Source organism: Choloepus didactylus, chromosome 1, assembly GCF_015220235.1.
Source record: "Choloepus didactylus isolate mChoDid1 chromosome 1, mChoDid1.pri, whole genome shotgun sequence".
Taxonomy (NCBI): Eukaryota; Metazoa; Chordata; class Mammalia; order Pilosa; family Megalonychidae; genus Choloepus; species Choloepus didactylus.
Genome location: NC_051307.1, coordinates 88,148,993 through 88,166,491, shown reverse-complemented (window position 1 = coordinate 88,166,491; position 17,499 = coordinate 88,148,993). Strand labels below are relative to the sequence as shown.

General features: G+C 39.7%; 2 protein-coding genes across 2 annotated transcripts in view; both read left to right on the top strand.

Annotated features, from left to right (window-relative positions):
- Positions 1-2,773, top strand: part of GOLGB1 (golgin B1) — an 82,258-nt gene extending 79,485 nt beyond the window's left edge. The window contains exons 13-14 of the mRNA XM_037836520.1: positions 941-1,046; positions 1,368-2,773. Of these exons, the coding sequence (XP_037692448.1) occupies positions 941-1,046; positions 1,368-1,502 (241 nt within the window). The 3' untranslated portion in view covers positions 1,503-2,773. The remainder of the gene's footprint in view (positions 1-940; positions 1,047-1,367) is intronic.
- Positions 2,774-4,690: 1,917 nt separating this feature from the next.
- Positions 4,691-17,499, top strand: part of HCLS1 (hematopoietic cell-specific Lyn substrate 1) — a 27,941-nt gene continuing 15,132 nt past the window's right edge. Inside the window, exons 1-3 of the mRNA XM_037836510.1 lie at positions 4,691-4,821; positions 7,220-7,303; positions 7,852-7,925. Of these exons, the coding sequence (XP_037692438.1) occupies positions 7,220-7,303; positions 7,852-7,925 (158 nt within the window). The 5' untranslated portion in view covers positions 4,691-4,821. The remainder of the gene's footprint in view (positions 4,822-7,219; positions 7,304-7,851; positions 7,926-17,499) is intronic.

Genomic DNA, 17,499 nt, shown 5'->3' with positions numbered 1-17,499 from the left:
AAGAGGAAAATAGAGAGGAAAAACCTAAGTTATGCATGCTCAGTTTTCCTTTCCAAACCAACAAATTGGATTGTAGCAGTCCTTCTCTTTTGGGGAAAAGTGTGTGACCAACAAAGAGAGGCCAGGAGTATTAGGCTAATAGATACCCCTTCACAAGGAAGGAAACATCAGGAGTTGAGGAAAGCGTTCCACCCTCCCCACCCCAATTAAAACATGCATCCCTATAGGCAAATGCTGGATTGAGTGTGTTGTGTTACCTTCATTTCCTTTGATACACTTAATATTTTTGTGAGAAACCATTGAGTGGGTAAAGCCAGCTAGTTAAAAGGAAATGTTCATTAAATGGAGAAGTTCTAGAATTAAATAAGTAAACAAATCAGCAAAAAATGAAGCAGAAAGCAGTACAGACTGCCAATTCAGTCTAATTCTAAAACCCCACAGAAATCTTTCTTAGGTGCTTTTGTCTATTAGCCTTTAAAAAATGAAAAAAAAAAAATTTATGAGTTTCTCTGAATCAGGTATGGTGTAGTGGGAAAAAAATATATGCCTGAGATTTAGAGACAAACACGGATTTTGAATCCTGGCTCTCTGCCTTTTACTGGCTTTGCCACCAAGGGAAAGTAATTTAACCTCTTCAAGCCTTACTTTGAGGATAATATAACAGCCTCAAAACTTGAGGATAATATGTATGTAAAGCATCCAGCCCAGCACCTGATACATAGTAGGCAGTCCATTCATGGTAGTTCTTATCACTTTTTACTGCGGCTAAACAAAACCAGTCTGCCTTACACTCCTTGCATGAGGGCAGGGTCTGAGATAACAGCCTTACTTGTGATGCTACTGTCCTGCATCACATGGCAAGATGACTGGGAAGACTTCTCTTGAGCTGCCTCCCATGCTTATGAACCAATGCCAAGCATCTTTTTTTGTTTCAACACAGGTTAGAGCACAGTGAATGGGACTCTGCCCGGACTCCTATCATTGGCTCCTGTGGCACCCAGGAGCAGGCGTTATTAATAGATCTTACAAGCAACAGTTGCCGAAGGGTAAGAATGGAGGAAGGATAAAGAGAGGGGGTCTGTGCTACCAGGCAGGGCTGGTTGTATTGAGGGCAAGGAATCAAGGAAAGATAATATGGAAGTTCAGCCAGTGAGCAGCTGATGGTTATACAACTGGAAGGGTATGGAATGTTGGGAGAACCTGGTAGAATTTGCCAAACTATCAATCCTGAGGGATCTTTCTCCCAGGATATCTTTTTTCTGCAGTGGTTGGATCAGTGTTCCTTAAATGCAGGATTGCTGGGGATAGGAGAACAGGCATAACCTCCTGTAGGTTGAAGTGCTCTGACTTTCAGATTTTTCTTTCAGACCCGGAATGGTGCCAGATGGAAGAGGGTTTTGCGTTCACTCTGTCATTCCCGGACCCGAGTGCCACTACTAGCAGCAATCTACATTCTGATGGTTCATGTTCTACTCATTCTGTGTTTCACAGGCCATCTGTAAAGTTACTTGTCACCTTTTGGACCCTTCTCCACAGAGCTTGGAATTCCTCTTTCCCCTAATGTCACAACCATCAATTCCAATGGAACAGTCTTCCCATGTACAGATCATCTCTCCTATTCTCCACGGAAAGTGCCTGCAGAAACAGTGGTGGATATGTGCACAAGTTAGAGTTGCAGGGATCAGTGAGTCTGCTGTCTTCTACTAAGGCCTAAACATATCTGTGTAATCTGAGGAGGCCCCACAATTAGTTTTTGAGCTCAATATTCAGATTTTTCAGGGCTTGATCATCTTTTATGATCCTGTAAAAAGATGTTGAGGGGTGTCTTTCACCTAGGAGGATAGTTCCAATAAACCTAATAATCTGAAGTCCAGTATCATTGTCTCATTTGCCCCTATATTTTCTCCTGCTTCAGGGGGAAGGTGGTGCTGCCATAAACAAGTTATGGGGAGTGATCACATCACCTTATAGGACATCTTGTACTATGGAATGGGAGGGGAAGAACTCCCCAGGGGCTTAGCTTGTAGCTACTTGGTCCCAGAAGAAGACCACCTTACCTTCCTTGGCTGTTCAGAGATAAATGAGGGTTTATATTTCTGGATTATAAAGACAGGATCTCATTGCCTAAGCCCCGGATTGCATGTATACAAAAGGTTAAGTGACTCCTGCTTTTCCTTTTACGAAAAGACAGGAAGAACTAGCTGTGGTCAGTGTGTTTCAGATTCTTGACCTTATCTGGATATTCTGCCAATATGGGACCTGAGACAGCACCTAGGGGCCAACAGGAGCCAATCCTAGGTGAGGCATTGACTCCAAGCCAGAAAGTCTTTACTGGTCCGACCAGGGACCACACTCCTCACTCCTAGCCTCTTAGAGTACTAAGCTACTTTGCTGTTGGTGGCAGTTACTCCACTTTTCTCAGTCCCATGGTCATGTGCTCTCTGCAGTAATAGAAGGCTGAGACAAAAGGAGTGGAGGATATAGGGAAGTTGAAATATTTAAACCTAGGTCTGAGAATGACAGGCAGGATTGAATTCCATTTGTGCCTACTCCCCACTCCCACCTCCCTCACCACAACCTGTACCCATTAATTATTTCCTCCTTACGCACCTGGTGTGTTTCCTGCGTGTTCTCACAACCCAAAGAAGAGAGAAGACTGGTGGACTGACTTTTCTGCTCTAATTCTTTGTTCTGTGATGACCAAATCGTGGTCACAGCGTCCAAGGAACTTTCCTGAACAATTGTAAAATAATAAAGTTATTTTCAAAATGAAGACTTGTGGTGGTATGTGCATGTTTGTCAATTGTATGTCTACATGAGTGCTTGCATATGTCTTTTTGCATGCTGGGGAGAGAAAGGTAATGTATGGGAAGTGAAGATGAGGTAGCCAGGAATGGAAACAGAGGTAGAAAGCTATACATGCGCAGGCTTTCTTCTCACTGGCCTGCATCAGTAATGGCTCTACACCACCCTTCCAGCCTTAGCCACTAGAGGCCAGGGTGCTAAGGTGGAGTGAGAAATCCCATCTTAACACCAAATGAAACGAGCTGGGCCTTAGGACATGCGGTCCATGTAGCAGAAGAGCAGATACCCAGAGATGGTCCTGGGAGAACTGTTACCTGGTTCATGTTGAAGGCATTTGACCCCTAGGGATCCCTTTGGGTGGGAGCAGGGGAAAGGGGAGTCTAATAACATGTAGCAGATTGGATGGGCATTATTATGTTGCTGCTTGAGAAAAGCTAATTCAGCTTCTCAAAGTCCGCTAATAAGTGGCTTACTTTAGCCAAGTCTGTATGGCTTCAAAGCCCATTTCTGTGTGCTATTTCTCACTGCCTTTCATCAGAAATGAACTTGGGTTGAGACATTTGCCGAGGAGAGAAGGAGTTTCTTGCTGTCATCTGTGATTACTCTGGAGAGTGGTGTGTCACAATATCTGGTCTGATAATTCCAAGTTTTGGCACTGAGGTAAGACTCCAAAGAATCTGAAAGGTGTTTTTCTGTTTACAAATTTGCTCTTAAAATAAGTTTGATGCTGCCATGATAAATAGGTCATGAATTAGGAGAGATCAATAAATGAAACCACCTCTGGGCAGAGAATTCTTACATTTGGAAGTGATCTTAGAGGCTTCCTGTTCCTGACTCGATCTGGGCCAGTTTCATCCAGTCTGCTTGAACCGTGTGTGGTGCTCACAACTGAACAGTCAGCTCAGAACTCCACAGCCGATGAAGGTTAGTGGAGGCCAGGTCAGGTACAGTAAGATACACCCCGAATTTTCAGTAGTTGAAACAAAGTGTTATTTTTTAAAATCTCGTAGACCCTCACAGGAAGGATGGGGCTCTACTCAAGTCATCCTCGCTCGGGGACCCAGGCTGTCAGCGGGTCACTGGAGAACTGCAGCTTACCTTGGGGCCATGAGGGAAACGGCCTGGCAAAGCTCGCTCTGGTCTTAAAATCTGTACCAGAAAGTGATGTATTCACTTCTCACATTTCATTGACCAAAACTATTCTGGTCAAGCCTGACTTCAAGAGGGAAGAGAGGGGCAGCAAATGTCAATGAACAATAATACAGAATACTACAAAGACCTTCCATCATCTGGTTCCACTTGATTCTTTCAGATTTCTTCATACTATTTGGAACCAAATCCTACCAATTAGCTCACACTCCTCACTGTGCCCCAAACAAGCTATGAGCCTTTCTTCATGTCTTGCCTTTCTCCTAAAGAATTATTTCCTCCCATTGTTTAACTGATGACATCAATTTTATTTGAACATCCACTATATGCAACCCCCAGTTTTAAGTGCTGTGGAAAATGTAGAAATATAGTTTCTTTTTAAATCTTACCCTTCAACATCTGCATGAAATTATTTTCCCATTAAGCCTTTCTTAATTACTACATCCTATACCAAATTCTGTGAGTTCTTTTATTTTATCATGCAACTGCCCACACAATTTAGGACCCAAATGCTGTCCTATAGCATTCTTTTGTGGGTTCTCTGGTTGAATGTTTTGCTTCTCTGGCTAAATTATAAACTCAGGATAAAAACAGCATTTTCTATCACTTTCCCATGATCCTGAAAGCTTTTAAAAGAGTAGGCTGGAGGCATTTAATTAACCCTTTTTTATTTAAGTCCCTGAGCACAAGGAACTGACTCAAACTTCAGGAAGTAGCTGTGAGGACAGTGTGGCAGGAAATGACAGCAAACCTGAATACGGAACTGAAGCAGCAGTTCAGACTTTCTTGCTCTGAAGTGCCAGCAACCTGAGAGAGAGCCTGGTGTCACCGTAAGGAGCTGGGATCTGAGAACCGACACACTTGAAGGTGGGTGCTTTGAGCAGTGGGGGAAGTTGGGAAGTGCAGAGCAGGAGTTGAAGTAAGAGGAGCCTACTTAGGTCTTTTCCCAGTGAGGTATAAAGCCACTGCTAGTAATCTTTTAACGTTAACTTTTATGGCCAGAAGGCCGGAGTGTGAGTGGATGTGGATGATGAGCATCTGGGGATGAAAACAGAAGGAGGTTCTGGGGCCCAGGAAGCATGATTGAGCAGCCATGCAGAACCCTGGACCAAATGAAGTGCTACCTGGTTTCTACTGACATTCTACAGCCCCTTCTAAGGACTCCTATTCCTAGGCACTGAGTTGGGAGGAGGACCCTAGGAGGAGATAAAGACAAAGCCTTGGAGAGCATATGATCTAGCCAGGGAGGCAAAACCCAATGTAATGGAGCAGGAAGTACTCACTAATGTACACTTGTGCTGAGAACCAAGTGCTGAAGAAAGCGAAGGCATGATGGATCAGCTGGGCCTAGTTTCTGTGATTGTAGGATCCCAGACTCCTAGAATGTCAGAAGTAGAGGACTTTGTAGACTAGCTGGAACAACCCTTCATTTATTTTTCCATTGGGGGATCCTCAGTGATTTTCCCATTTATTTAAATCTGTGCTTTAAATTGCCTAACCTGGTGACTGGCAGATAAATATGTACTCTAAGTTGATTCCCTGTACTCATGTTCCCACTAAGGACTTAGTAACAGAGCTGGGGTGACCACCAGTCTTCTAATTCCCGATCCATGCACTTTACAGATGCTGTTAGGCAGCCTTGTGATGAGGCCCTTGATTGCCCCTAATAACCTGGGCCATCCATGCCCCACCACATTCCTCTCCAGTCTCCCATCTTTAGACAGCATCTCTTGGCTTCCCCATTTCAGGTCAGTAGGTGGAGGATACTAAATTGTTTCTATGTCAGAAACTCTTCTCATTATTTCAAGAATGGGGGAAGATGGGAGATTCATGGGAAAGTCGATTGAGATCTTGGACTAACAACAGAAAAGTGGGTGCGACCATCAGTTCTCAATGCTTCCTTATTGCATGCGAATATTTAGAAACTTCTCCTTTCCAGTTTTCTGTGTTGAATTGTTGTTGCAGTGCAGCCCAGGAGCCAGGGCATGAGAAATGGGGGTTGCAGGTGGCAGGATTATGGGTCTTGTCCACTGTCCTCATCCAAACAGTGACTGTTCCCAGGCAGGGAAGGCAGAGCTGCTCTCTGGCTCATCCCACAGTCAGGCTGCCTCATCAATGCATCTCTTTTCTCATTCCACCCCGTTTCCCTTGGGTGAGGTTTCCAAGGGGTTGTTCAAAGAGCATGGGAAAGGGTGGAGTTCACAAGTAGAAATGAAAAATCAGAAAGCAGAGTCTGATGGCCTAGGTGCAGAGACAAGAAGGCCCAAGGTGTGGTTGTAAAACAGACAATAAGGAGTGTGTGGGAGACCTCCAGTGGGGTGAGAGGGCTGAGAAGGGAAGGACGGGAAGGGAGGTTTCCAGCTAGTAAGTGGTGCTGGGCCAAGAGTCTCAGTGGACACTGGCGCTGACGTGCATTGTCTGCTGTTACCTCTTCAAACCAAGATCCAGAGGAACTTGGGCAGCTCCTCCTCATGCGCAGCTGACAGCAGTGACTGAAACACTGGACCTGTCCAAGCAGAAGACTGTTTGGCACCCCTCCACACTAGTGTTCTCTAAGTATTTTACATTTATTTAGTCAATGATAAGGTAATTCTTAAATGCTTGGGTTTGAACCAGTTATCAAATATAATTGAACAAAGATTGAATTAAATGACTTGTTTACAGTGAAGAGTGCTTCCCAGTGCACTTTTCAGTGTAGGGATTTCAGCTGGCTGCCCCTACTGCCCTCACGCAGCTGTCCAGTCTCAGAGTGGAGGGGGCAGCACTTGCACTGGGTAATGAAATATTCTCAATAAAGTGTTTGTAGAGAGGAGTGTAGATGTTCATTTTGTCAGGAACTGGATCAATGTTATTTCAACAACTGTGAGAGGAGTCATGTAGAAACCCAAGTGGAAAGGCAGTACATTTCTAAGGTATTTTCACATGCCTCACAGATACCACCTCGAGCAGCTACCTGGCTGGCATAGGTGAACAATTTCAGCAATTTTGGCATTCAGGATTGTTAGCATTATCTACATCCATGATGACTTCTCTCCAGACTCATGTGGGCCCAGGCCACACCAGTTTCTCTCATATAAGCCCCATCCTCTTCCCCTCTAACTAGGCAGAAGTGCTTTTCTAAAACTCTGGTCTGCTTTGCCTCAGCTTCTATTCTGTTTCAAGGAAATAGGGCAAGAAACATTGGCTCCTTTATCATTGACCCACATTCTTTTCTACTCTTGACACTTTTTTATTCCTAATTATTCCCATCACCTGTCACCCTCAGATGTGGAAGTCGGTAGTGGGGCATGATGTATCTGTTTCCATGGAGACCCAGAGCGATGACTGGGACACAGACCCTGACTTTGTGGTGAGTTTGGAAGTAGCTTTGCTTGGACAATGACAAGGGTAGTGATGGGACATCTGGGCAAGGACGTTCTGGGACTGAGACAGCTCTCACAGTGGGACTGACCAGTGGCAACACTGGCTGTCACAAGTGGGGCATGCATGGTAGCTGGTGTTGAGGATGGAAGGAGACAGGTGTGGAGGAGTTTAACAGTTTGCTTGTCAGGCTATGACAGACTATGCTGAAGGTGAGACACAGAGCAACATAGGTCTCCTTTGGCCTACCCTCCAGGATTTTGGGGCAAATGTGTAATTTGAGGGGATTGAGAAGTTGTATGAGAGAAGGAGAGAAACTATGAGGGATGCAGAGTAGAAAAGGAGGTTCCTCCATTCACTAGTTGAATTTCCAATGGGGTCAGGGTGAGGTACAGAGAGAGAGAGGAATCTGAATCAAGACCCAGGCTGAAGGAGGCAGCTGGTGCAGGGAACAGGGAGGGTTTGTGTCAGTCATGTGGCCCCTCCTACTGTGGCACATCTCTTCCCATCACTTATCGCCGAGGGCTGTCTTTGCAGAATGACATCTCTGAGAAGGAGCAACGGTGGGGAGCCAAGACCATCGAGGGCTCTGGACGCACAGAGCACATCAAGTACGTGCCAAGGGGACTGGGGAGAGGGAATAGGGAGTCTCGGAGACTTGGCAAGGTGAGGAAGGAAGGAAAGAGGGAGCATAGTGTGCATCAATGTGTCTTTGTGTTTGTTATTCTTGAATCTGTCTCTTTGTGTCACTACATATATCATTATGTGTTTCTGATTTGTATTCTGATCTTCTTAACCCCACACACCATGCTATTATCTGTCTTGTCTTTCATGCAACTCTGCTCTTTCCCCATGTGTGTTTTTATGTGAACTGTCTCTTCCTTCAGTTAGGCATGAGGAATTCAGAGAGGAAATGGCTTAAATGCTGAGGATTTATCTATTACCTACCTACCTATCTATCTATCTATCTGTCTATCTATCTAATCTATCCAAATAAATATAAATGTGAAGTAGACTGTAGGGTGACTTCACATGGGCTAAAGTGGATTCAGTATAACGTCAAGGTGAAGAATTCAGAATAGATGCTGTCGAAATAGGACAGCATAAAATCCTCCTTAAATTTCCTGGCTGCTAAAACAAATACTGCACAATGGGTTGGCTTAACAACAGGAATTTATTGGCTTATGGTTTCAGAGGCTAGAAGCTTACTTCTTCCCATGCTGACTATCTTCTGGCTGGCTGGTAATCTTTGGGGTTCCTTGGCTTTTCTATCGAGTGGCAAAGCACATGGCATTGCTTTCTTTCTCTTCCACTTTCCATTGACTTCCAGCTTCTGGGTGCTCCTCTGTGGCTTTCTCTTCTGTGGCTTTCTCTATAAGATGTCCAGTAGTAGGATTAAGATCCATACTGAATCAGTTGGGCCACCCTTTATCTGAAGTACCATCAAGAGGTCCTATTTACAACACATCCACACCCACAGGAATGAATTAAGATTGAAAATTTGTTTTTCTGGTATATATAACTCCAAGCCACCACAGTACTCATACGTGGTCTGAGTGACTTTTTTTAATTCTTTTTTTTTTAACTTTATTGAAAAATTAAACAAACAACAAAAAAACACATTTCAAACAAAACAAAGGATTAAGAAAAACAAATAACTAAAATAACTGCTTTGCTTCCAACATGTTCCTACCATACCCCAAGAAAATTAACAAACCATAATCAAAGGAATAAGAAAAAACAAATAACCTAAAATAACTACGTTGAAGCTAATTTTTAATGCAGTAGCTTTTTTTTACTTTATTAAAAAATTAAAAAAACAAAAACAATTAAAACAAAACAAAACAAAGGAATAAGAAAAACAACCTAAAATAACTACATTACTTCTGTTCTGGTTTGCAAATGCTGCTCTTATGCAAAATACCATAAATGGATTGGCTTTTATAAAGTGGGTTTATTTTGTTACAAAGTTACAGTCTTAAGGCCATTAAGTGTCCAAGGTAAGGCATCAACAATAGAGCACCTTCACTGGAAAAAGGCTATTGGCATCCAGAAAACCTCTGTTAGCTGAGAAGGCATGTGGCTGGCATCTGCTTGCTCCCAGGTTGCGTTTCCAAAATGACATTCTCCAAAATGTCAGCTTTCAACAGCTGTCTTCAAAATGTCTGTCTCAGCTGCAGCTTCTCTCCAAAATGTCACTCTCATTTGCTCTGAGGTCCCTCTTTTTGTGAGCTCTTTTTATAGGACTCCAGTGAACTAATCAAGACCCACCTTGAATGGGTGGGCCACATTTCCATGGAAACATTCAATCAAGAGGTCACACCCTAATCAAAGGTGTCACTCACAGTTAGGTGGGTCACATCTCCATAGAAACACTCAATCAGAAGTTTCCAACCTAATCAACACTAATATGTCTGCCCCTACAAGATTACATTAAAGAATATGGCTTTTCTGGGGGACATAATATATGCAAACCAGCACAGCTTCCAATATGATCACACCATTCCCAATAAAGCTTGCAAACCATAATCATTCCTGAGCATTCCCATAACATTAAGATTACCCTTAATAGCTTATCTGTTCTTAGTAGATTGTCATTCCTCCTTCACTAGTTGCTGTCTATCTCTATGTCCCCTACATTCTACAATATAAAATATTTATTTTACATTTTTCACAGGGTTCACATTAGTGGTAACATACAATCTCTCTCTTTTTGTGTCTGGCTTATTTCATTCGGCATTATGTCTTCAAGGTTCATCCATGTTGTCATATGTTTCAAAACCTCGTTCCTTCTTACTGCCGCATAGTATTCCATCGTGTGTATACACAACGTTGTGTTTATCCACTCATCTGTTGAAGGGCATTTGCATTGTTTCCATTTCTTGGCAATTGTGAATAATGCAGCTATGAACATCGGTGTGCAAATATCTGTTCATGTCTCTGCTTTCAGATCTTCTGGGTATATGCCAAGAAGTGAAATTGCTGGACTGAAGGGTAGCTCGATATTTAGTTTTCTAAGGAACTGCCAGACTGTCCTCCCGAATGGCTGTACCATTATACAGTCCCACCAGCAATGAATAAGAGTTCCAATTTCTCCACATCCTCTCTAGCATTTGTAGTTTCCTGTTTGTTTCATGGCAGCCATTCTAATTGGTCTGAGATGATATCTCCTTGTGGTCTTAATTTGCATCTCCCTAATAGCTAGTGAAGATGAACATTTCTTCATGTATTTTTTAGCCATTTGTATTTCCTCTTCAGTGAAATGTCTTTTCATATCTTTTGCCCATTTTATAATTGGGCTGTCTGTACTAGTGTTCTATTGTCATTGAGTTGTAGAATTTCTTTATATATGCAAGATATCAGTCTTTTGTCAGATACATGGTTTCCAAATATTTTTTCTCATTGAGTTGGCTGCCTCTTCTCTTTTTTTGACAAATTCCTTTGAGGTACAGAAACTTTTAATTTTGAGGAGTTCCCATTTATCTATTTTTTCTTTCATTGCTTATGCTTTGGGTGTAAGGTCTAAGAAGAGACCTCCTATTACAAGGTCTTGAAGATGATTCCCTACATTATCTTCTAGGAGTCTTATGGTGCTATCTCTTATATTGAGGTTCTTAATCCACTTTGAGTTAATTTTTGTATATGGTCTGAGTGACTCAAAATACAAATTTGTACTTGGGTACTTGATAGTAGTTAGAAGTCATAAATGGTAATATGAAGAAATGTGACACTTGAATAACTGGTTTATTATTTTCCATATTTTAACAATGATGTTTAGGGATCTTAAAGATTATAGTCCAATATTCATTTTACTGGGAAAAAAAATTCTAATACCAAAAGCGAGAAGGAATTTACTCTCAGATATACCAAGGTGTTTCTGTGGGATAGATTTTACATTCAGATTCAGAGATGCCTTCCTCTCTTGCTTAGATTATTTAGGATCATCTAACCAGTGCTGTCTGCTTTGGATAGTATCAGAATGTCAAATATCAGTAGCAAAGTAGAAACAGTAAACAGTATAACAAAAGCAAAAATAAAAAGTAAAAATCAACAACTATTCACAATTTGGCAGAATTAATACTTTTAAGTTCTATTTTAATTTTCATCCCCACATGCTAGCAGCAGGGTTTTTACCTTGGTTTTCTCTAGATTTAAAAAAGTGTCAGTGAATGACCACACTGCACAAACAACACACTGTGAAAACTTGGCACATATTTACTTATAATTTGGTAATTGTCTGTATTGTGCACTATTTTTTAATCTGACATATGAAGTAGATGCTATGAATATTATTCTTAACAAATGAAGCAATTCTAGAAGCAGTTGGAGAGATGAAAAATGGAACAGGACCATGCAGGAGGCATCTCTGACGTTCCTCTGATGGCTCATAGGTCCAAAAATATTAAGACCCCTTTTCCTCTTCTGAGTAAAAGCTCCCCAGCCCTAGTAAGATGAGACTACAAACATTCCTTTTACCTTTCTCCTCCTAGTGCCTGTGTAACACATAGTAGGAGTAGAACATTTTAAGGAAGATTTCTGGATCCATGCCAAGACTCCCATGATTTTATGGAAAGGGCTGGAGTTTATATATCAGATAGATTTAGATTCATTTCCCAGTTCTACCACAACTAGCTATATGACCTTAAACATATAACCTCTCTATACCTCAGCTTCTTTATTTCTCAGACAGTGATAATAATAAATACCCTGAAGATTTATTGTTAGGATTCAATGAGATAGCATATGTCAATATCTAGTGCAGTACTTAACACTTACTAGCAGCTCAATTATATTATTTCTCTTTCCTGTTAATATAGATCTGTTTAATCCGATTTCTTGCCTAAAAATCTAACTTAAACTTGTAAACAGGTGACAGTCTTCCTTCTTCCTAAGTGGTGTTTATCAGACTGCCACGTTGCACAATGGCAGTCTGCAGATTACTCTGATGGGTACCTCTGGAGTATTGCAATATGGTGGTCCTGGATGTTTCCTTGTAACCCTAACTGGATGATTCATCTGAAAAAATAAATGGTGGTGATATTTACATGGAAGGCAACTCTTCTCTCATTTACCCAGCTTACCAATGTATGAAAGCCAGTGTCTGCCTAATAACTAAACAAGTGACCTTTGGCAAGTCAGTTTTCCTCTCTGATTCTTAGTTTTCCATCTGAATAAAAAAGACCTCTAGTATTAAGTTTTTAATATTCAGGGTTTCTCTCTGGTTCATATGGGCTAAGCCAATCTATAAGATCAGATAGGGATCACTGAGGTCCTGGAACAGAGGGAGACTTTGAGAGAACAGTAGCTACAAAGCTGAGATGACTCAAAACACGAAAAGGAAGTGACTGAGGTTCTCTCTAGTCTCACTACCCTCCCCCATACCATCAGCTTTCTTTTTAGCTCTGTCTTGAATAAATTTAGTTTGGGGTGTGGTTTGGTGATACAGTGAGTAGCTCATCTATTATATATAGGAGACCTGGGCCTGGCAGTTTCCTAGGAACTGCCTGTTTTTTTTTGTTTGTTGGTTGTTTTAATATAGTTTTTTGAGATATGTTCACATACCCTACAGTCATCCACAGTGTACAATCAGTTATTCACAGTACCATCAAATAGTTGTGCATTCATCACCAGAATCAATTTTTGAACATTTCCCTTACTCCAAAAAAGAGACAAATAAAAGTAAAAATGAATACATAAAAAATTCCACCACCACCCCCATCCCACCCTATTTTTCATTTAGTTTTTGTCCCCATTTTTCTACTCATCTGTCCATACACTGGATAAAGGGAGTGTGAGCCAGGAGGTTTTCACAATCACACAGTCACACCACGTAAGCTACATAGTTATGCAATTGTTTTCAAGAATCAAGGCTACTGGGTTACTGCCTGATGTTTAAGAGTTGCTGCTCTTTTCTCCATCTTCTTCTCACCATTCTTGTGCAATCATTCTCTTTGGTGTATTTTCCCTTGATCAGTTAAAGATTCTTGTTATGCTAAGACAGAACTTGTTTTCTTTTTTCTTTTTTCTCCTCAAATCTGTCATAGACTGATACTTTTTTTTGTAAAATAAAATAAAATTGAATTGCTGGAAAAATAAATGAAAAAGAAAGAGAAAATACAAGCATGGTTTTTATTTTTGGTTTCAGTACACATAAATTTACTATGTCAAATTGCTATGAATTTTCTAGATGCTTCTCTCAATTTTTGTTCATATTTTATTGTGAAACAGCAACAGGCTTTGCTCCAGGAGAATAATCTTTCAGTGCTTCCTGAAACCTATCTGGTCTTGGGTTAGATCCTTACTGAGTTATAACTATAGGATATCTGCCACAGTGGCCTTGTCCACTTTCTTGCGCCATGACATTTTATATCAAGAGGAAATGAAGAATGGTGTACTGCCATGAGTATTGAGAAATAGAAATCTGGAGATCTAGGGTTTGGTTGATCTCAGCTCTTCTATAAAAGGGCTCAGGGTACTGAAAAGAATGATTTTACCACTCTATAAAGGACCAGCCTATTTACCTCACAGAAGTACTGTGAAGAGGTATTGATATAACATAAGAATAATAGCTAACATTTATTAAGCACTTATTATATATCACACAAAATGCTAAGGCATTTTGCAACATCACATTTAATCTTCAAAGCAACTCTATACCATTGATGATGTTGTTCTGATTTTACAGAAAAGTAAACAGATGCTCTGGTGTTTAGCAATTTGTCCAAGGGCATAAAAATAGTAATTTATTCAGCTCAGTCTGACTCCATAACCTGTATGCTTAACCAGTGTCCCATATTGCTTCTGTTTAATAAATATAATATTGTCATGTCCATAATTCTCTTGTTGAAATGGAAAGGAAGTTCCCATGAGCTAAGCTACTGCCTTTCCCTAAGCCTGCTGTTCTATTTAGAATGACTTTAAGCACCTTGTAGATTGGCCTTAATAAAGTACTACAATCATGCTCATTAGCGAGAAACTTTGTATGAGTACCCAAAGTCTTTCTTTCATTTAATGTTTTCAGCTCCTTTTTATTTAAAAAAAAAATCTTTTTTGCTGTATCATCATTTTAAGTGAACAATTCAGTGAGTTACAGAATGAGATATAGAATATTTCCATTACCACAGAAGTTTCCCTTGTGTCTCTTTGGGGTCAGTATGCTCTATCCCCAACACTGGCCCATTGTAAACACTGATCTTTTTGCCACTACAGATTATCTTTACCTGTAAATGGAATAAAAAAGACACTCGTGTCTGGCTTCTTTCATTTAACATAATGTTTTTGAGACCTCTTCATGGTTTTGTGTGTATCAGTGTTTTGTGCCTTTTTATTGTTAGTATTATGTCATTTAATGTTTATAACACAGTTTGGTTTATTCATTACCCTGTTGATGGAAATTTGAATTGTTTATAGTTAGGGGCTATTACAAATAAAACTGACATGAACATTTGTGTAGAAATCTTTTTGTGTTATATATATATATATTTATTTATATATAAAAATATATAATTTGTTTCTCTTGGGAAATACCTAGGAGCAAATTGCTGGGTCATATAGTAAGTGTGTATTTACTTTACAAGAAATTGCCAAATTGTTTTCCAAAGGGCATTTGCCATTTTTCATTCCCACTGGCAATGTATGGATTTCAGTTGCTCCATATCTTTGTTAATGCTTAGTACTGTTAGTGTTCTTCATTTGAGCCACTCTAGTAGGTATGTAGTGATTTTAATTTATATTTGTCTGATAACCAATTTTATTGAGCATCTTTTTAATGTGCCATTCATGTGTCTTCATATATCTTCTTTTTGAAGTTCAGTTCAAATATTTTTCTCACTTTTAAAGTGGGTTGCTCATCTTCTTTTTATTGAGTTGTAAGCGTTCTTTATAGATTCTGGATACGAGTCCTTTGTCAGGTTTGTGTTTTACAAATATTTCCTTCCAGATTCCAATTTGCCTTTTATTTTTATTAATGGTGTCTTTCAAAGAGTAGAAATTTTAAATTCTGATGAGATCCAATCTATCCAAAAAATTTTATGGTTAGTGCTTTCTCTAAGAAATTTTTGCCTAACCCAACATTGTGAAGATTTTCTCCTATATTTTATTCTAAAAGTTTTATGGTTTTAGCTTTTATATTTAGGTCAGCGATCCATTTCAAGCTAACTTTTGTAAGTAGTGTAAGGTAAAGATTAAGGTTCATTTTTTTCCTTATGGATATTTAGTTGTTCCAGCATAATTGAAAGACTATCCCTTCCCCATTGATTTACCTGGTGTCTCTGACCGTATACATGCATGTCTATTTCTAGACTATTTGGTTCCATTAATCTGTATGTTTACCCTGACACCAATACCACACTGCATTGATTATTGTAGCTTTATGATAAGTCTTAAAATCAGGTAGTTCTCTACTTTGCTCTTCATTTTTCAAAAAAGTTTTTACTATTCTAAGACCTTGCATTTCCACATACATTTTAGAATCAGCTAATCAATTCCTACAAAAATGGCTGTGGGAATTTTGATTGGGATTGCAGTGAATCTATAGATCGTTTTGGGGGAAAACTGATACCTTATCAATAGTGAGTCTTTGAATTCATGAACATGGATAGCTCCCATTTATTTAGGTCTTCTTTAATTTTTTTCAGAAATGTTTTCAGTGTTCAGGTCTTATAAATATTTTGTTAAATTTGCCTCCAAAATATTTCATGTTATTTCATGTGATTGTAAATGTTATTTATTTTTAAATTTAAATTTCCAAATTTCATGGCTAGGATGAAGAAATACAATTGATTTTTATATAGTGACCTTGTATTCTGTGACCCTGCCTAATGCACTTAATAATTATAGTTTTTTTTTCTTTTTTGGTAGATTCTTTAGGTTTTCTACATACATGATCATGTTGTCTATGAATAAAAACCTTTTAATCTGAGTCACTCACCTTCATACTTTAAATTTTGTGATAAATGCAAAAAATCTGTCTTTTTTCTTAGCTGATCTGTAGAGTCCTGGATTTTGTTTGGTTCACATAAACTGCTTGCTTTATTAATTCCAAGGTACTTTAAAACTTAAAATAGGTTTCTGAGAGTTGTTAAAGTGTCAAGAGTTTCTTAGGTTTTTCTGTTAGCACATTGAATTGTAATTTTTCATTTTCCAGTTTATTGCATCTACCTGACCACTTTCTTCATATATTAATCATCTTTGTATCCTCAGAACCTACCAATGCTTGGCACTCAAAAGTTGCTTATTAATATTCATTGAATGAAGGGATGATATAACCAGGACATATTCAGAGTAGTGTCAGTTATATCCTAAAGAATTTTTTAAGAAGTGTGTCTTCTTTGGCCCCACCACTTTCATTCAAACTGTATCATCTATCAGCATGATCCCCTGACTGGCCTTGCTGTCATCCATTAGGTGGATATTCCTGAGTCTTATTTTCTAATCCCTTTTTAAAACTCGTTTCAACTGTAATATTGTTATGGCCTATGTAATTAGGCTCATTAAAGGTCTGCAGATTTTTTCCATTTGAAAATAACATTTGGTCCATGTTCATTCTTCATCTGAATACTTCAATTAGGGAAGACTGAATGGTCCTTTACATGCTCTTGGAACCAATAGCTTTTGTGACCCTGAAACATAGTTCTAAATTGGTGGTGGTGTTGAACTAGCAATGTGGGATCTCTGGTTTCACTGCTGCCAGAGGGGTTAGAGCAGGCTTGGGAACAGAGTGTTCTTCCAGTACTTAGCTTAATTTCATCTGGTTCGAAGCCAGCTTTCTAAAATTAACTGTGCCTACAGCTGAGAAGACTTTTTAAAAGCCCTTTAGCAGGATTATCCTACAAGGTCACCAGATGGATCTATGCTTCCATTAAAGAGGACACTTCCCTTTGTGAGATGGCCATTCTACCTGTAACCAATGTGTCTAGTTTTCCCCACCTAGTGATTATTGAAGAAGTCTCATTAACATTACTATCTCAACACAACTGAACGTCCACCATTTGCTGCTGGAAGTCAAATTTTTATTTAGGGTTTGTGCCAGTTTGAATATATTGTGTCCCCCAAACACCGTTATCTTTGATGTAATCTTGTGTGGGCAGACGTTATCAGTGTTGATTAGATTGTAATTCTTTGAGTGTTTCTTTGGCAATGCCCCCCACCCAGCTATGGGTGATGACTCTGATTGGATAATTTCCA